At 69.5% G+C, this 18,513-nt stretch overlaps 3 protein-coding genes across 3 annotated transcripts; all 3 read left to right on the top strand.

The window, feature by feature from the left end:
• The first annotated feature begins 1,286 nt into the window (after window positions 1-1,286).
• MYO1A (myosin IA) lies at window positions 1,287-8,540 on the top strand. The gene is made up of 27 exons (XM_088538388.1): window positions 1,287-1,409; window positions 1,772-1,887; window positions 1,996-2,090; window positions 2,160-2,264; window positions 2,352-2,398; window positions 2,470-2,533; window positions 2,609-2,707; window positions 2,785-2,888; window positions 2,963-3,110; window positions 3,193-3,311; window positions 3,400-3,552; window positions 3,626-3,730; window positions 3,848-3,910; window positions 4,014-4,214; window positions 4,280-4,506; window positions 4,581-4,781; window positions 5,080-5,173; window positions 5,258-5,407; window positions 5,613-5,681; window positions 5,998-6,084; window positions 6,251-6,325; window positions 6,456-6,590; window positions 6,666-6,772; window positions 7,204-7,336; window positions 7,400-7,552; window positions 7,622-7,749; window positions 8,390-8,540. Exons 1-27 carry the CDS (start codon window positions 1,287-1,289, stop codon window positions 8,511-8,513), a joined length of 3,225 nt encoding a protein of 1,074 aa, XP_088394514.1. The 3' UTR covers window positions 8,514-8,540.
• A 2,579-nt stretch (window positions 8,541-11,119) lies between these two features.
• Window positions 11,120-11,801, top strand: TAC3 (tachykinin precursor 3). Its single transcript, XM_088538387.1, has 4 exons — window positions 11,120-11,176; window positions 11,379-11,523; window positions 11,595-11,666; window positions 11,749-11,801. The coding sequence occupies exons 1-4, from the start codon at window positions 11,120-11,122 to the stop codon at window positions 11,799-11,801; spliced, it is 327 nt and encodes a 108-aa protein (XP_088394513.1).
• A 2,305-nt stretch (window positions 11,802-14,106) lies between these two features.
• ZBTB39 (zinc finger and BTB domain containing 39) lies at window positions 14,107-16,328 on the top strand. Its single transcript, XM_088538393.1, has one exon. It carries the CDS (start codon window positions 14,211-14,213, stop codon window positions 16,326-16,328), a length of 2,118 nt encoding a protein of 705 aa, XP_088394519.1. The 5' UTR covers window positions 14,107-14,210.
• The last annotated feature ends 2,185 nt before the right edge of the window (window positions 16,329-18,513 follow it).

The raw sequence follows: 18,513 nt of genomic DNA, 5'->3' as shown, positions 1-18,513 counted from the left end.
GCGGGTGGCAGGATGGGGACAGCGGCAGCACCCACCGGGCTCCCCCGGGAGGTGGCAGCGCCGCGGGGGAAGGCAGGTGCCCGCCCTGCACCTTGCCCCGTTCCCGTGAGGAAGCTCCTGCCGGGAAGCGCCTTTGTTTGCCCGGGAGCTCTACCCGCTCCTTCCTGCTCCCCGCCGCGGCGGGGGGGTCCCGCGACGGGGCGGGCGGCGGCGCCGCATCCCCCATCCCCGCCCCGGTCCCTCCCGGTGTCCCCGTGTGCGAGCGGCCTCCGTGGGGCTGCCCTTGCCCGGGGGAGGGCCCTTCTGCCCCCCACCCCCCGCGTGGGGCCGGGCCGTGGGGCTGGGCCGGGCCGAGGCTCCGGGGCAGCCCCAGCTGCAGCCACTCCGGGAGCTGCCGCCGCCGAGGGAGGTGAGTGGCGGAGCCCCTCGCTCGAGGCCGGACACGTTGCACCCCCCCGGCTCTGCCCGCGACACCCCGGCCCGGCCACGCAACGGAGCCCCCGGCCCGGGGGGCGCCCGCGCCGCCAGCACCGGGCGCGGCGGCGGGAAGGGGAGCGGGGCCCGGGGCTGCGCGGGGGCTCCCGCCCCGCTGCTCCCTCCGCGGCGGAGCGGGGGCTCCGCGCGGCCGCCCGGGGCGGCGGGGGGCGCCCGGCGGCCCCGCTCCGTCCCGCGGCCGCGCCGGCTCGTGCCGACCTTTCCCCGGGCGGCGGCCGGCGGGGCCGGGTTTACAGCCCCGCACCGGGAGCGGGGTGAAGGTCGGAGGGTACCCGGGCACCCGGTGCCAGGCAGCCGAGGGAGGGTGGCGGGTGGCAGCGCCCGGGGGCGGCAGCGCCCTGGCCGGCTCCCCCGCCGCCTCCCCCGACCAGGAAGGAGGGAGGAAGCGGATCCTGGATCCATCCGTGCTGCAAGAATAGGGTTGCAGGTGTCCCGGCTTCCTGGTCGGCCCCCGGGCTTCCCGCCTGCCACAGTGCCATTCTGCTGCCCCCCCCAGGCGCCAGGGTCCCCCCAACGAACGGGACTGTCCCTGCCCTGCGGGCATCTGTGGGCAAAGGGAGCACCCTGCGGTCCCAGAGCCACCAGCTCCCGCAGTGGGGACAGTCCCAGCTGTGTCCTCCTGGCTCTGGGCTGCGTCCTGGCCCCGTCTCCCCTGCCCCATACGCTGGCCTTGGCACTCGCATCCTGGCCTGTACCAGCGGGAAAGGGGCTGCTGAGGGCCCAGGCGTCCGGGGCGAAGGGCAGAGCCGTGTCCTTGCTGCGGCTGCAGCTCCCTCCTGCCGCCCGTAGCCATGGACGTGTCGGCCTCGCGGCTGGATGCTGCCGCCGTCGGAGACCTGGTGCTGCTGGACCCGCTCACGGAGGAGTCGCTGCTCCGTGCCCTGCAGGAGCGATTCCGGAACGAGGACATCTACGTGGGCAGTGGGGCCAGGGCACAGGCCGGGCGGGTGGCGGGGGAGTGAGGGGTGCAAGGAATGGGGGTATAGGGGTTGGGGACAGGGACACGAGGGCACAGGGGATGGAGATGGCACCTGGGGTGGGAGGGGAAATGGGGGATGTAGAGGGGTTGGGATGGGGAGATGGGGGGAAGCAGTGGGTGGGATGGGGGTCATGAGGAAGGCTCCTGGGACCGACATGGGGAGGACGGAGCTGCAGGGGTTGGGCATGGGGAGACGGAGGATGAAGAGGGGTTCGGGTGGGGAAACGGAGGATGCAGGGGGTGGCCTTGGCTCGCTGTGGCCCCGCGCGTACCGGCTCGTCCCCACCGCCGCGGCAGACCTACATCGGCGACGTGGTGATCTCGGTGAACCCCTACCGCCCGCTGCCCATCTACACCGCCGAGACGGTGCAGCAGTACCACGATGGCAGCTTCTTTGCGCTGAAACCCCACATGTGAGCGCGGGGGGAATCACCCCCTGGGGCACTGGGGCTGCGGGGCCCAGCGGGGGCCGCGCAGGGTCTCCACGTCCCCCCCCAGCCCCTCTCCGCCCCCGGGTGCAGTTACGCCATCGCGGACGACGCGTACCGCTCGCTGCGTGACCGTGACCGCGACCAGTGCATCCTCATCACGGGCGAGAGCGGCTCTGGCAAGACAGGTAGCGCTGGGGCCGGCGGGCCGCGGGCGGCAGGGCGGCCCCCCCAGCGCTGACACGGCCTCCCCGCAGAGGCCAGCAAGCTGGTGATGTCCTACGTCGCGGCCGTGTGCGGCAAGGGCGAGGAGGTGACCAAGGTGAAGGAGCAGCTGCTGCAATCCAACCCCGTGCTGGAGGGTGAGCACCGAGGCAGGGGATCCGCGCGGCTGCCCCAGACCCCTCCGCGGCGGCTCCCTTGTCATCCTCCTCCTCTTCCTCCCACAGCCTTCGGCAATGCCAAGACCGTCCGCAACGACAATTCCTCCCGATTCGTGAGTGCGGCAGCGGGGGAGCAGCAGGGCCGGACCCTGCCGGGGCTGCCCTGACCCGCTCCCCTCCGCAGGGCAAGTACATGGACGTGGCCTTCGACTTCAAGGGAGAGCCCCTGGGAGGCGTCATCAGCAACTGTGAGCGCCCCCACGGCCCGGGGGGGCTCCGGGGGGGTCCCGGGTCGGCCGCTGCGCTGACCCCCGTCCCCACAGACCTGCTGGAGAAATCGCGCGTCGTGCGGCATGCGCGGGGCGAGAGGAACTTCCACATCTTCTACCAGCTGCTCGCGGGCGCCTCGGCCGAGCTGCTCAGTAGGTGCCAGGGCTGGGGGGGACCGGGGGGCAAGGGGGCCCTGCTGAGCCCCGTACCCCCCCGTCCCCCCCCCCAGAGCGGCTGCGGCTGCGCCAGGACTGCCGCCACTATGGCTACCTCAACCGCGAGAGCTGCAGCCTGCCCGGCGTGGACGACGCGGCCAACTTCCGCGCTGTGCAGGTGCCAGGGGCCACTGCCGCCCTCATCCTGTCCTGTCCTTCCCTGATCCCATCTGACCCAGTCCCTGTCCCCAGGACGCCATGGGAGTCATCGGCTTCTCGCCTGCCGAGGTGTCGGCGCTGCTGGAGGTGACGGCCGTGGTGCTCAAGCTGGGCAACGTGCAGCTCAGCGGCAGCTTCCAGGCCAGCGGCATGGAGGCCTGCAGCATCGCCGAGCCGCAAGGTGGGGGACACGGGGACATGGGGACGGCGCAGGGGCTGCACTTGGCCCCCACCCGGCCCCAGCGCCGCTGCTGTCCGTGCAGAGCTGGAGGAGATCTGCGAGCTGCTGCAGCTGGAGCCCGGCGCGCTGGAGCGGGCGCTCTGCTCGCGCACCGTGCGGGCGCGCGACGAGGCCGTGCTCACCAGCCTCAGCGTGGCCCAGGTGCGCGGGGACGGGGATGGGGACGGGATGTGCCCTCTGCCACCGCCCTCCCCGCCGGGCCCAGCCCCACGTGTCCTCTGCACCTCAGGGCTACTACGTGCGGGACGCACTGGCCAAGAACATCTACAGCCGCCTCTTCGACTGGCTGGTGACCCGCATCAACGGCAGCATCCAGGTGAAGCCGGGCCAGCAGAGGAAGGTCATGGGCGTCCTGGACATCTACGGCTTCGAGATCTTCCAGGTGAGCGGGGACCGGGGCCGGGGGACAGCGCCATGAGGCTCTAACCAGCCGTGACCATCCTGTCCCACCGCAGGACAACGGCTTCGAGCAGTTCGTCATCAACTACTGCAACGAGAAGCTGCAGCAGGTCTTCATCCTGCTCACGCTCAAGGAGGAGCAGGAGGAATACGTGCGCGAGGTGCCGGCTGCGGCGCGTGGCCCTTCCGCGCCTCAATAGCAGGAAGGCGGCGGGGGGCTCCTGACGGCGCCGCTTCCTGCCCCACGGCCGCGGCTCTGACCCCCTCTCTGCTCCCAGGGCATCCAGTGGAGCCCGGTGGAGTTTTTTGACAACAGCATCATCTGTGACCTCATTGAGAACGTGAGTGGCTTCGTGCTCCCGCGCGGAGCTGCCCGTATCCATGTCCATATCCACGTGGGCGTCCCGGTGCGGAGCAGCGGTGCCGACGGAGCGCTCGCCACAGGGCTCCCGCGGGATCCTGGCCATGCTGGACGAGGAGTGTCTGCGCCCCGGCGCCGTCAATGCTGACACCCTCCTGGGCAAGCTGGACCAGGCGTGTGGCAGCCACGGGCGCTACGAGAGCCGCAACACGCAGAGCGCCCGACGCCTGCACGACACCAGCCTGCCGCCCCGCTGCTTCCGCATCCACCACTACGCCGGGAAGGTGGGGAATGTGCCGGGGGACACGCGGGACATCCCTCAGCCCCGCTGACACCCCATCCATCCCAGGTCGCCTACGACGTGTCGGGCTTTGTGGAGAAGAACACGGATCTGCTGTTCCGCGACCTGTCGCAGGCCATGTGGGCGGCGCGGCACCCGCTGCTGCGCGGGCTCTTCCCTGAGGGCGACCCCCTCAAGGCCTCGCTCAAGCTGCCGCCCACGGCCGGCTCCCAGGTCAAGGCGTCGGTGGCCACGCTCATGCGCAACCTCTACTCCAAGAACCCCAACTACATCAGGTAGGAGCCGTGGGGCCGCGGTGGGCGCCCGGCGCCCGCGTCCACTGCCAGCCCGCGCCCGCCGTCCCGCCCAGGTGCATCAAGCCCAACGAGAGCAAGGCGCCCATGGCGTTCACCCCGGAGCTGGTGCTGGCGCAGATCCGCTACCTGGGGCTGCTGGAGAACGTGCGCGTGCGCCGCGCCGGCTATGCCTTCCGCCAGCAGTACGGGCCCTTCCTGGAGCGCTACAAGATGCTCTGCGCCAAGACGTGGCCGCGCTGGGCGGGCGGCGAGAGGTGCGGTGGCGAGGGGGGCTGCACGAGGGGACACGGTGCATGGGGGACATGGGGCATGAGGGGACATGGGGCAAGAGGGGACATGGGGCACGAGGGGACGCGGCGCATGGGGGAAGGACGTGCGTGGGTGGCCACGGTGCACAGGGGGCCATGGGGCACGAGGGGGTGCAGTGCATGGGGGAAGGAGGTGCATGAGGGAGGAGGTACCCAGGGGGCCATGGCGCGCACAAGCTGCTGCTGCCCGGCCTCACGGCACCGGCTGCACTGACGGCCCCGCATCCCTGCCGCTGCGGTGCAGGGCCGGGGTGGAGACGCTGCTGTCGGAGCTGCCGGTGCCACCAGAGGAGCTGGCGTACGGGCACAGCAAGGTCTTCATCCGCTCGCCACGCACCGTGAGTCCGGAGGCGGCCCGGGGGGCCAGGAAGGGGCAGCCCCGCCATGGCCCCAGTCCGTACCCAATTCCCGGCTCTCGGCAGCTCTTCGACCTGGAGCGGCGGCGGCAGGAGCGCGTGGCCCAGCTGGCCACGCTCATCCAGGCGGCCGTGCGCGGCTGGCGCTGCCGCAAGCACTTCCAGCTCATGCGCAAGAGCCAGATCCTCATCGCCGCCTGGTTCCGCGGCCACGCGGTAACGGGGGCCCCGCCGCCACCGGCTCCTCCGACGGCCGGTGCCCCCCGCGCCCGGGGAGGGCTCGTCTGCGCCCCTGCAGCCCCATGCCCGCGGCACTGGCCAGGCGCGGGGTGTCCCGCTGCCGTGGGGAGCCCCCGCATGTCGGGATGCCGTGGGGTGCCCTGTTGCAGGGGTCCCCGCTCACCCCTCTCTCCCCCCGCAGCAACAGCACCGTTACCAGCAGATGCGGCGCTCGGCGCTGCTCCTCCAGGCCTATGCGCGGGGCTGGAAGGTGAGTGGGGACCCTGGGCCAGCCCCGCGGAGCTCCGGTGCCGCCCGGCCCGGCTCCTTCCATCCTTCCTTCCTCCTCTCCTGCTTTTCTTCTCCTCTGCTCCATTCCCACTATGAGTGTTGGACTTCCCCACTATGAGTGTTGGTGTTCCCCTCTGTGAGCGTCGGCGTTCCCGCTGTTTGTCTTGGGCCTCCCTGTGTGTCCTGGGGTTTCTCCCTATCCATGTTGGTGTTCCCAATGCTGCTCCCGCTCTCCGTGCTGGTGGGGCTGGGACCCTCCCGCTCGGGGCTCCTCCGGGCTCCTCCTTCCTCCGCAGTCCCGCAGGCTCCTGCGGGAGCTGAAGATCCAGCGCCGCCGCCATCGGGCCGCCAGCACCATCGGCGCCTACTGGCGAGGGCACCAGGTAACGGTGCCACCCACGCCGTCCTGCCGCGCTCTGCCCTGCTGTCCCTCCACTCTGTCGCGCTCTGTCTCGCCCTGCCCACGCTGTCGGGCCGGGGCCGCCCTCCCTCCGCGCCGGTGCCCGTGCGCGTCCCCACTGTCCCCGCCGACGGCCGCTCCCGCCGCAGGTCCGCAGGGCCTACAAGAAGTATTTCCGCTCCGGAGCCAGCGCCTGCCTGGCCAACTTCATCTACCGGCGACTGGTGAGCGCAGGGCACCGGGGCCGCGCGGCAGCTCTCGGGGCTCCCCGCAGCGCCCGGGGCTCCCTGCGGTGCCCGACGCCTCCGCGATGCCCGATGCCTCCGCGGTGCCCGACGCCTCCGTGCCGCCCAGGTGCAGCGGTTCCTGCTGGGGCTGCGAAACAACCTCCCGCCGCTGGCGGTCATGGACCGGACCTGGCCCGCGGCGCCCTATGGCTTCCTGGCCAAGGCCAACCAGGAGCTGCGGGACATCTTCCACCGCTGGAAGGTGGGTGCTGGGGGTGGCAGGGGCGGTGGGGACTTGGTGGCACCCGATGGCATCATGTCCCCCCCGTCCCTGCAGTGCAAGAAGTACCGGGAGCAGCTGACGCCGCAGCGTCAGGCCCTGCTGCAGGCCAAGCTCTGCGCCAGCGAGCTCTTCAAGGACAAGAAGGCGCTGTACCCCAAGAGGTGACACCCACCGGGCTGGGGACAGCCGGGGGGGCGCAGGGGGAAGCAAGGGCACAGGGGGAGGTGGGTGCATGGTGGGGAAGTGGGTGCATGGGGAGAAAATGGGTGCACGAGGAGGAAGTGGGTGCACAGCGGGGAAGGTGCACGGGATGGAAAATGGGTGCACGGAGGGGAAGTCGGTGCACAAGGGGTAAATGGGTGCATGGGGACAGTTGAGTGCATGGCAACAGTTGGGTGCATGGGGACAGTTGGGTCCATGGGGGGGAAATGGGTGCACGGGGACAGTTGGGTGCATGGGGACAGTTGGGTGCATGGGGACAGTTGGGTGCATGCAGGAGGCGGGTGCACGGCAGGAGACGGATGCACAGAGCCGTCAGGGAGGGTGGGTGCCTGGGGGGGACTCTGCAGCTCACCCCCCCCACCCCGTCCAGCCTGCCCCAGCCCTTCCAGGGTGAGTACCTGGGGCTGCAGCAGAACCCCAAGTACCACAAGCTGCACGCGGTGGCCAAGGACAAGCTCGTGATGGCCGAGGCCGTGCGCAAGGTGCACCGCGGCAGCGGCAAGGTGGGTGCCGGGCTGGGGGGCGCGCGGGGCGCCGGGGGGCCACGCTGACGCGCTGTCGCGCAGACAGTGCCGCGGCTGCTGCTCCTCACCACCGAGCACCTGGTGCTGGCCGAGCCCAAGGGCGCCCAGCCCAAGACCGTGCTGAGCCTGGGCGACATCCGCAGCGTCTCCGTCACCCGCTTCTCCGACGGCTTCCTGGCGCTGCACCTCAAGGAGGTACCCGGGGAGGGGACACGGCGGGGACGCGGGGGCCGGGGCGGTGGCGCTCAGCCCCTGTCCCCGCAGAGCGCGGCCGGGGGCGCCAAGGGCGACTTCCTGCTGGTGAGCGAGCACCTCATCGAGCTGGTGACGCGGCTGCACCAGACCCTGCTCGAGGCCACGGCGCAGGGGCTGCCGCTGCACATCGCCGACCAGTAGGGGCGGGGCCAGCGGCGGGGGCGGGGCCAGCACGAGGGGGTGGGGCTATGTTTGGGGCGGGGCTGTGTTCAGGGGCGGGGCTTGCAGGGGTGCGATTGATGGGTGGGTCCCCTGGGGGTGGGGTTTGCAGGGGCGGGGCTCCTGGGCGGCTCTCCTGGGGGCGGGGCTACGATCTGGAGGCGGAGCTAAAATGGGGCGGGGCTTGTAGGGGTGGGGTGTCTGGGCTGATCTGTTTGCCGTGGGGCTATGATCGGGGGCGGGGTGTGTTGGGATGCACTGCTGGGGGCGGGGCTATGATCAGGGGCGGGGCTTGCAGGGATGGGATTGTGGGGGTGGGGTTTGCAGGGGCGGGGCTCCTGGGCAGCTCTCCTGGGGGCGGGGCTACGATAGGGCGGGGCTTGTAGGGGTGGGGTGCCTGGTCAGCTCTCTTGGGGGCGGGGCTATAATCGGGGCGGAGCTTGAGGGGGTGGGGCTGTGGATTGTGGCGGGGAAGGGAGGGTGGGGCACCGGCCAGTGGTGCTGATTGGAGGGGGAGGAGCAGGGGGGCGCCGCCCAGGCAGCTCATTGGACAGGGAGGGGCAGGGCGTGGCAAGGCGTGTCCCGCCCCCCCCCCCGCTCAGGGCTCCGCCCCCCCAGGTTCTCCACGCGCTTCCCCAAGGGCGACGTGGCCGTCACCGTGGTGGCGTCGGCCCAAGGCGGCCGCGACGGCCCCGTCTGCAAGAAGAAGGGCAGCCACAAGATGGAGGTGCTGGTGCACTGAGCCCCGCCCCGGCCCCCGCACGCGCCCCGCGCCGCTGCTGCGCGCCCATTAAACAGAGCTTGGCCGGTGCCATGGTGTGAGCGCGACGCTGCGCTGGGACCCCCAGCACCCCCCTGCAGGCAGCAGCAACCCGGGCGCGCGGGGAATCCTGCTCCGGGGCCGACGCTGCTGCGGGAGCCGTGGGCAGGGAGCCCCCCCAGGCCCCCCCGCCAGCCACCTGACTGCAGCGAGCGGAAAGGCCCCAAATTGCAGCCGTTTTTCCCCAAGTGCCGCAGGAGCCGTGGCCGAGCCCGCGCCGCGCAGCGCCCCGCTGCCCTCCCCGCCTCCCCCTGCAGCACCCCCAGTGCAGGACCCCCTCCTCAGCCCCAGCTCAATGCGGAGCCCCCCCCCGCGCCCCCTCAGCGGCCGGGCCGCAGCTGGGGGGTGCCAGGGTGGCCGTGGCCCTGCTCAGCTCCTCCGCGCGCAGCTGCAGCACTGCCGCTGCTGCCGCCCCCCGCACCCCAGCCCGGCCGCCCCACGGCCCCCCGTGCCGTCACTCCGCTGCACTCATCACGCTCCCGATGAGGGTTTTGTTTTCCTTGTCCCCACACGTCACCCTGCTCGCTCGGCGCGCTGACACGTCCCCGGCAAGGCAAGGCAGTCCCAGGTGGGCACCGGAGCGAGCGTGCAGCTCCTCGTGTGCGGGCGCACATGTCTGCGTGCGTACCAGGGCACTGGGTGTGTGGGGGCATGTGTGGGGCGTGCGTGTCCCTGTGGGCGGCTGCACATGCACTTGCGGGGGAGATTGGGGGACGTGCATGCTCGTTTGTGGGGCGTGCATGCACAGTGCCACATGTGCATGTGTGTGCGGTGTGCACATCTGTGTGTGGGTTGTGCACGCACCAGGATGGTGTGTGCACACTTGTGGGGCACGCATGTCTACATATGGGGTGTGTACGCACCGGGACCACACGTGCGGGCTGTGCATGCTCATGGCATCGCTAGGGCCAAGGTCCACACGTGCTTCTGCCGCGTGGGTGCTCTCCCCGCTCCCCGACACGCCGGCACCCCTCGGCCGTGCACCAAAAGGGGCGAGAGCCGTAAACAAGCCCAGCGCAGCCCGGGGCACCACGCGCTTCGCGCCTGCCTGGCGCTTGGCATCGCACAAGTAGGTGTTATTAATTAATTAGGCCATTGCTGGCCCAGCTCCGACTTAATTACCGTCGGTGGCTCTGCAGATGCGGCCCAGCCGCGGGCCCTGCGTGCTTGGCCCCCCACCGGCAGCCCCCAGCTCCCTCCTCCCTGTTGCTGCCCATCCCCGTCTCTCCCTGCTCCATCCTGCACGCGCCAACCATGGGGCCCCCCATTGCTGCAGCACAGAGGGGCCCGCGGGGCCTGCACCCCCCCAGCGTGGCCCCAGCTGGTCGCGGAGGGGCTGCCGGGCGCTGCCTGGCTCATGCAAGCGTGTGCATGCGTGTGTGCATGGAGGAGTGCCCGCATCGGTGCCCAGGGCACACGCGTGTGCAGCAGTGCGTGGTGCAGGGGGGCAGCCATGCCTCGGGCGGCTGTGCCCCCCCACCCCGTGGGCGCGGGGCCGCGGGGGCCGGGGTCTGCCCGCCCGGCCCGGCGTGGGCGCGCGCGTGACGGTGGCTGCGCCGGGGGTGCCGGCCCCGCTCCCGCCCGCCCCCATTGGCGGCTCCGCGGCCCCCCCGCCGGGACGAGCCCCTTATTTAAGGCCGCGGTGCGCGCCGAGCTGCGGAGTCGTCGCGGCCGCCTCGTCTCGCCGCGGAGCCGCCGGGGCGCAGGTATAGGGCGGCCCCGGCTTTGGGGCGGGCAGCCGCGGGGACGGGGGACCGCGCGGGGACGGCGCGGGGCGGAGAGGGTCGCGGCACCACTGCTTTTTGGGGCCGTGGGCTCTGGCAGCCGGGGGAAGAGGGGGGCGAGTCACGCGTGTCTCCCAGTGAGAGCTCGCGTGGCCGTTGCCGCTGGCCAGGCGGTCCCCACGCGTGACGCATCGCCCATCCGAGGCTCTTCTGGTGCTCCCGGGAAACGGCCCGTCCCGCCGTTGATACCAGGGAGGGGCCGCCTGCCCCGTGCCTGCTCCCGCCGCCCCGACCTCTCCTGCTGCCGCTCCCGACGGCGGCGCCCGACGGCGTCCCCGGTGCCGCCGGCCCGGGAGCACCTCAGAGTCGGGAGGGCCCCGTCCCGGGGCGGCTCCTGCTCCCGGAGCCGGTCCTCGCGGGGACACGGGAACGTGGAGTGGGGAGACACCGGGATGCACAGACAAGGGAACACGGGGACAGAGGGATTCGAGATGTGGGGACAGGGAGGTGCGAAAAGACATTCAATGACATGGGGACATAGGGACATGGAGACATAAGACATTGTGACTCGGGGACGGAGGAAGTGGGGGACACAGGACACGAGGACAGGGGATGCAGAAGGAAAACGGGGATGTGGGGACACAGAGATGGGGTGACAGTGATGCAGGGATACAGAGATGGAAGGACATGAGGATACAGGAGAGAGACAGATACAGGAGGTTGTGGGGATACAGGGATGCAGGGACACGGGGGTGCGGATGGTCACAGGGCCGTGGGGACAAGGGGACACCGCACCCGTGGGGGATGACCGCCGCCCCCGCCATGAGGAGCTGCCTGCTGCTGCTGTCCCTGCTGCTGTGCCTGGCGCTGCGGCCGGGCCCCGCCGCCGCCGCCGGCCCCCCGCTCCCCGCACAGGTAGGAGGCTCGGCCCAGCCGGGGAGGGGGGTCCGGGGAGTCCTGCTCTCACGCGGCCTCCTGCCCGCAGAGGGTCTCCGGTCCCGCCCCACCGCCCCGGACACCCCCCGGCAGCGCCGGGGCCGCCTGCGCCGCCGCCCTCCTGCAGCGCCTGCGAGCGGAGGAGCCCGGTGAGCGGGCGAGGGGGCGGAGGCGGGGGGGGCACATGGACCGGGGGGCCTGGTCGAACCGACCCCCGACGCCGGCGCCTCTGTGTCTTGCAGGTCGCGGAGCGCTCGGGACCGCCCAGAAGCGTAAGTCGGGACCCCCCCGTCCCCCTCCTTGGCCGGCCCCCGCGGCCGCGCTCACGCGGGTCTCTCTGCAGGGGACATGCACGACTTCTTCGTGGGGCTCATGGGCAGGCGAGCGGCGGAGCCCGGTAGGGCGGGGGGCAGCGGTGTGGGGGAAGCCTGGGCGCTGCCGGCACCGGAGCCGCTGCCGGCACCGGGACCGGCGCCCACCAGCCCCTCGCTCCGCAGGGACCCCCGGCGGGGTGCGCCGGGCCGCCCCCGACGACGCCGAGCCGCGCTGAGCTGCGGCCCGACGGGACGGACCCCCCGCCCGCCGCCGCCGGGAGCCGCGGAGCCGCTTCAGGGACGTCGTGGGAGCCGCCGGGGCCGGGCCGGGCCGCGCCACCCCGGGCCTGGCCCTGCTCATGCCGCCCCCCCCACCCAATTCCTCCCCCAAATACACTGAAATCCCGGCACGTCTGTGTCTGCGACTGTGTGCGGGGGAGCAGGGACAAGCGGGGAGGACACGGGGCTGGACACGGAGCTGCCCCCACGCGTGTCCCCAAAGGGTCCCCGCCAGCTCCGCCCGGGGCGGGCGGCGCCGCTGCTCCCCTCCGGCCCGCGGGGCGGCGCTGTGGTGCGGGCGGCGCCGGCGGGGCCGGCGCGGGCGGGCGGGGGGCGGGGCGGAGCCTTTGTGTGCAGCGAGCGGCGATGGTGCCGGCGCCGGGCGGGTAAGGGAGCGCCGGGCCCCCCGCGCCCCCCGCCCACCCCCGGGACCCCCCGCGCCCCGCCGGGACCCCCCCCCCGCGCCGGGACGCCCCGCGCCCCTCGCGGCGGCTTCAGAGACCCCCCGCCCCGCGCTCCTCTCAGAGCCCCCCCCCTCCGTGGAGCTTCCCCCCGCCTCAGCCCCGTGGGGCCGCCCCCCCATCCCGATCCCTGCGCCCCATCCCCGGCTCCCCACGCCGCCTCCCCCTCCCCGAGTCCCATCAGAGACCCCCCGCGCCGGCCGCTGCCCCCCCCCCCCCCGCGCCGTGATTCCTTCCAGGGCTCCCTCGTGCCCCCCCCATCGGCTCCGTTACGGACCCGGGGGGGACTCGCTGCCCCCCACGGCTCCCCCAATTTCCCCTCCAAGGCCCCTCACAGCCCCTGTCCCCCCTCACCCTTGTCCCCATCCTTGGTGTCCCCTGTCTGGGCTTGGAGCACCCCCACCACCACCTGGGGGCTATTAATTAACTGCCCTCCCCCCCAGTCCGGCACCTCCATCCCACCCTCCAACCTTCCCCTTTCCCCCTTCTTCCCTCCCTCATCCATCCCTAACCCCGGCCCATGGCTCTATGGCAGAAAACGCCGCACGCGGGAAACGCCGGGGGGGTCCCCCTGCCATCCCCCCCACCCCGGGGGTCTCCATCCTCCCCCTGGAGCCTCATCCTCCCCCTGGAGCCTCTGGAGCGGGCAGGGATCACCCTGCCGAGAAGCAGGAGCACAAGGGGCCCCCAGGGCTCCCCAGGCTGCCCTCGCGCTCCGGGGCCTTTTTCCTCCCTTTTGAACGTGTCCTAAAAAAGTCGGGATCGGGTTGCAGGGCTGAAGGTCCTGGTTTGCTGTTAGTGCCATGGAAACGCTTCACTGCAGGTGGAGGAGAGGAAGAGGATTAGGGATGTTATTGGGTAAATTTGGCATACGGCTCCCGATGTTGAAATGAGCCTCGGGGGGTCAAAGCCGCCGGGTTCACGGCACTCGGGACGAGCCCCCTCTGCCCTGAATCGCTGCCTCGGTAGGGAAACTGCTCTGCCAAAATGGGACCGTTAAAGCGGAGCTTTCCACCAAACTCAGCTTTTCTAAAGGTATTTTGGGGTGTTTTTATTTATTTATTTTAACGTTGTTTTCCCAAAGTGTTGGAGCTGGCCGTGAGCCAGCCTGGAAGTGCTTGTGTAAATGGGAGAGGGTGACCAAGTTGGACAAGCTGGAAGGAATTGCCCGGTTGGGAAGTGCAGGTGTCATTAGCCAAGTGCCTAGTGCTGGCCTGGGAATCCTGTACAAATTCCTGGGTAAAAGTGGCCCGAAAGGCGTTTGCACAGGGAGGAGAAATCCCACGGGAGCTGAAGGCGCTGGCACGTTGTGGAGAATCCAAAGTGAAGGCCTGACTGGAAAAGGCAAGTTAATGTGTGGGATACAGGAGGAATCTGACATGGAAATAGCGGGTGAAGCTGCCCGCAAAGCAGAGACCCGGAGGCAAAACTGCCCAAGATGCAGGAGGCCGTTCCATATCCCGTAGCAGGGTTATCCCATGGTTCCAGAAGGACCCGTGTTCCTGCCTGCCTAGAGCTGGGGACTTCAGGCCTTTATTGGCCAGGCCTTTATTGGCAGAGTGAGAGGCTTTTTGGTTCACCTTTTCACATCCTTCCCCTGCGGAATCGGCCTTGGAAACTACAGGAGAGGTTTGAACCCTTCTCCACCGGAGCGGCTCTGCTGTTTCCCCGTTGCTTGTTAGGGAAGTGTGAAATTTGCAGGATGTTTCTTCCCAGGTTAGGACGATGTCCCTGTGTCTGTTCCCGTTCTCCTTCCAGCGTCTCCTGTTCTCATTTTCCCCTTCTCCTCTCTCCAGAGCCCCTTGCCCTGCCAGGTGCTGGATGCTGCGCGCCTCCTGCTCCCGCAGCCCATGAATGCGTGAAGAGGAAGCCGACCAGGAGAGGGCCCCTTGAGCAGCTGCTAAGATGGGCATGAGGATCAAGCTGCACAGCACCAACCACCCCAACAACCTGCTGAAGGAGCTCAACAAGTGCCGGCTGTCGGAGACCATGTGCGACGTCACCATCCTGGTGGGGACACGCTCCTTCGCGGCGCACAAGGCCGTGCTGGCCTGCGCCGCCGGCTACTTCCAGAACCTCTTCCTGAACACGGGGCTGGACGCTGCCCGCACCTACGTGGTGGACTTCATCACGCCGGCCAACTTCGAGAAGATCCTCAGCTTCGTGTACACCTCGGAGCTCTTCACGGACCTCATCAACGTGGGCGTCATCTACGAGGTGGCCGAGCGGCTGGGCATGGAGGACCTGCTGCGCGCCTGCCACTCCACGTTCCCCGACCTGGAGGGCTCGGCCATCCCCAGGCAGCCGGCGCTGGCCGCGGGCGCCCCGGGCAGCGCCTCGGAGCAGAAACATTCCCTGGAGGAGATGCGGAGCGGCAGGGAGCCCTTTGCCTCGGAACGGAGTTACGTCCTGCCTGGAGAGGTGGCAGGCGGCTACAAAGAGGACGACCGGAATCCCGGGAATGAAGCCGGCCAGACTCTTCCCCTCGTGCTTCAGCAGCCTCCGAAGATGGAGCAGGAAGCGGAACAGGGGCAGTTTGTTCCTGCCACGAGCGTGGCCGCCCAGCCCGGCCTGGGCGCCGTCAACGTTGTCCTCCAAAGCGCCCCGGGCTCCTGCCAGCAGTTCAAAGTCCAGAGCAACGGCGACTACGGCAAGGGCGGCTTCTTTGCGGCCGACGCCTCCCTGGACATCTCCATGGGGAGCAATTCGTGTCCCAGCAACAGCGACCACTCCAAAGAGCCGGGATTCGGGCACATGGACGAGCTCCGGCTGGAGGACCTGGGGGAGGACGAGCTGCATTTCGAAGATGCCAGCGAGGAGCTGGGCCCCGCGGAAGAGGTTATTGAGCTGAGCGACGACAGCGAGGAGGAGCTGGCCTTCGAGAGCGACAGCAGGGACAGCAAGGCCATGCCCTGCCAGGTGTGCAAGAAGATCCTGGAGCCCAACATCCAGCTGATCCGGCAGCACGCGCGGGAGCACGTGGACCTGCTCACGGGGAACTGCAAGGTCTGCGAGACCCACTTCCAGGACCGCAATTCCAGGGTCACTCACGTTTTGTCCCACATCGGGATCTTTCTCTTCTCCTGTGACATGTGTGAGACCAAGTTCTTCACGCAGTGGCAGCTGACGCTGCACCGACGGGAAGGGGTGTCCGACCACAACGTCGTCGTCCACCCCAGCGACCTGCTGCCGGGGAAGGGCGCCGCGTTCCCGGCGGGAGCCGGCTCGGAGCTGGCGTGCGCTGCCTGTGGGAAGCCCTTGGCCAGGGATTTCCACGCTGTGCGCAGCCACGTCCTGGAGCACGTGAACGTGAAGAGCCAAACGTGCGGCGTGTGCGACCAGCGGCACCTCAGCCTCTGCAGCCTCCTGTGGCACGCGCTGGCCCACGTGGGCGTCTCCGTGTTCTCCTGCTCCGTGTGCGCCAACAGCTTCGTGGAGCGGCACCTCCTGGAGAAGCACCTGGCCGTGCACCGGAGCGCCGAGGAGGCCGTTTTCCGGTGCCACTTCTGCGGGCAGAGCTTCAAGCTGGAGGCGGCCTATCGCTACCACGTGAGCCAGCACAAGTGCGGCGGCAGCCTGGACGCGCGCGCCGGCTTCGGCGAGCGGCTCCAGCCGCAGGGCCTGCAGAAGAGGAAGCTCCCGGAGGAATTCCTGAGCGAGGACGCGGCCCTGCCGAGCCAGCCGGGCAACAGCAAGTACAGCTGCAAGGTGTGCGGCAAGCGGTTCGCGCACACCAGCGAGTTCAACTACCACCGGCGCATCCACACCGGCGAGAAGCCCTACCAGTGCAAGGTGTGCCACAAGTTCTTCCGCGGGCGCTCCACCATCAAGTGCCACCTGCGGACCCACGCGGGCGCCCTCATGTACCGCTGCACCGTGTGCGGCCACTACAGCTCCACGCTCAACCTCATGAGCAAGCACGTGGGCGTGCACAAGGGCAGCCTGCCCCCCGACTTCACCATCGAGCAGACTTTCATGTACGTTATCCATTCCAAAGAGGCCGAGAAAAACACGGACAGCTGATGGGGCCGGCAGCGGCGACGGAGCAAATGCGGATTGCAGAGGCTGGGGGAAAGCGGCGTTTGGTTTAGCGAACGCTCCGACGTCCCGGATGGAATCCTCCTCGTTTATTCCTTTGGGTTTCGGGGCCTTAGGAAGGTGTTTCTCACTGGCATTGTACAAATGAACAGCACGTACGCCACATCACCCCAGAAGTCTGTCGTGTTTACTTACCTCTGCTGTTAGGGGACGTCGAGTTGTGTCTTCTTAGCGTTTCTCACTAGGTTTTCCATCTAGGTTTGTTTTTCGTTGCGGTTTTTAACCCTTTTACCTGTTTGCCCAGGCCAACCCTCCGCGAACTGCTGCTGCTGCGATAGTGAGCCCTGACCTCGGGGCAGAGCGAGGCAGTGCCGGACTCGGAAAATAACTTAAAAAGGACAAGAGAACGGACTCGTCGCGAGCACTGCCGGGCTCTGCTGCCGCCGTGGACACGGGCACGGCCTGTGGCCTGGGATTGGCCTGGAAATTCCTGCTCTGCCGCCGAGGGCCGAGCGAGCAGCGCGTGCGATTCCCAGCCGGAGCCTCCCGGTTCCCCGTTGCGGAAGGGGGGACGCGGAGGAGTCGCTGCCTCTCGGAGCAGCCCGAGCAGAGGGGGCGGCTGCTGGGAAGGAGGGAGGTGGGTGTTGGAGCCAAGGGCGCTCCGGAGAATCCCTGGAGAGGGCAGGGGAGCCGGCCCGCTCTGCCCCTTCGGAAGTTGTTTTTGCAGGAATGGTCCCGCGTGGCTCCTGCGGCCACTGCCTGCGCATCCCGGGAGCGTTTGCACTGGGAAGGACGGGATCGGCGTCTCCCGCATCCTTCTGCCACGGGGCGGAGAGGACGGAGCGCTCCGGAGCCGCCCTCGGGGACCTCAAACTACCTCACAGCCGGGAAGCGCGTGGGGCTCCGGGCGCTCCGTCAGGCTCCCGCGCTTCTTTACGGAAACACTGTTAGAAACCCAAGCTAGTGATGTGCAAACCCTGCACGAGTTCCTGCTGGAAGTGATCCCGCCGCTCCGGAGGGGCCGCCCTGTGCGGAGGAGCAGCCGGACACGCGGCTCCCGAGCTAGGAATTCCCGGGGTCTCTGCCCCCCGCTCCGCTGTGGCCTTGGGCAAGTCACTTCACCTCTTTGCCTCAGTTTCCTCGTCTGTAAAACGAGGACGGGAACACTCGTGGTTCCTACCTACCTCCCCGGGGCGCCGCGAGGATCACGGGCTCGGATCCGCACGGCATTCCCGCTCGGCATCCCATGGCACTCGCGGCCTCCGCCCTCTCCGGCTCCGCTCTGCTTCGGAGAGGGCCGTCCTGCTCCCCGCGCGGCTCGGAAGGCGGGAGCCAGCTGGGAATGCGGCTGTTCCTGCGGCCTGTCCACAAGCCGGGTGAACACCCGCGAGGGGGAGGCCAGCCGGGAATGCCGGCCCAGCCGCGCGCTTTGGTGCCTGGAATATGTTTACAAGAGGAGACGGGGCCGGGCAGGAGGGCGCGGGGGTGTCCGGGTTGGCGCTTCCCAAACTGGGCTCGGGGCTGCTGGGCATCCACAGGGATCTCCAACTGCTCCATGGAACCTTCTCCAACCCAGTGGTTTAATAATAATAATAATAAGATGCTGGGGATGCGCCGTGCCGTGGAGAGGTGGCAGCGGTTCCCGAGGGGCTCCTTGGGTTCTGCCCCTTCCCTCCTGGTCCTGCTGCCCGGGTGGCTCCGGGGTAGCTCCAGGGTCTCCCGAGGCCTTTCCCGACCTCCGGGGCTGCTCCGGAGGCGGCTGCGCGGGGCCCTGGCCAAGCTGTGAAGCCTTTTGTGCACGTGAACCAAAAAGAGAAACTTTGACACCGAATCGCGGCCGGGCCGAGGGAGCCCCCGGCCGTGCACGGGTCGGGAAAGCAAAAGCCCCGGAGCGCGGGATGGGCTGAGGAGCTGCCGGGCTTAATCCCGAATCCAGGACGGCCGGAGAGGCCGAGCGCCGCCCGCAGCGGCAGGAAGCGGCCGCATCCCGCGGGAAGCAGCTCCCGTTCCGCAGAGTCGGGGGCGACCCAGAATTCCTACCTCACCGGCTCCAGCTCCTGCTCCCGGATCCTCGGGATGCGGCAGGGGCAGCCCTCGGCCCTGGGTGCTCCCCACCGCGTTCAGCAAACACAAAAAAATCTCCTTTTCTGTTAAAAAAAATAAAGTTTTC

Source organism: Tinamus guttatus, unplaced genomic scaffold (assembly GCF_059628265.1).
Source record: "Tinamus guttatus ecotype Peru unplaced genomic scaffold, ASM5962826v1 Tinamus_guttatus_pri_ptg001067l, whole genome shotgun sequence".
In the NCBI taxonomy this organism is placed as follows: domain Eukaryota; kingdom Metazoa; phylum Chordata; class Aves; order Tinamiformes; family Tinamidae; genus Tinamus; species Tinamus guttatus.
The sequence above is the reverse complement of the archived record's forward strand: the minus strand, read 5'-3'. Positions and strand labels throughout refer to the sequence as shown.

Bases quoted from the DNA above. Each gene is read 5' to 3' on its own strand.
- MYO1A (XM_088538388.1), top strand. From the start codon at position 1,287: ATGGACGTGTCGGCCTCGCGGCTGGATGCTGCCGCCGTCGGAGACCTG. The intron at 1,888-1,995 runs GTGAGCGCGGGG...CCCCGGGTGCAG, and splicing joins TTTGCGCTGAAACCCCACAT to TTACGCCATCGCGGACGACG. The intron at 7,750-8,389 runs GTAGGGGCGGGG...CCGCCCCCCCAG, and splicing joins CCGCTGCACATCGCCGACCA to GTTCTCCACGCGCTTCCCCA.
- TAC3 (XM_088538387.1), top strand. From the start codon at position 11,120: ATGACCGCCGCCCCCGCCATGAGGAGCTGCCTGCTGCTGCTGTCCCTG. The intron at 11,177-11,378 runs CTGGCGCTGCGG...GCCCTCCTGCAG, and splicing joins TGCTGTCCCTGCTGCTGTGC to CGCCTGCGAGCGGAGGAGCC. The intron at 11,667-11,748 runs GTGTGGGGGAAG...CTCGCTCCGCAG, and splicing joins CGGTAGGGCGGGGGGCAGCG to GGACCCCCGGCGGGGTGCGC.
- ZBTB39 (XM_088538393.1), top strand. From the start codon at position 14,211: ATGGGCATGAGGATCAAGCTGCACAGCACCAACCACCCCAACAACCTG.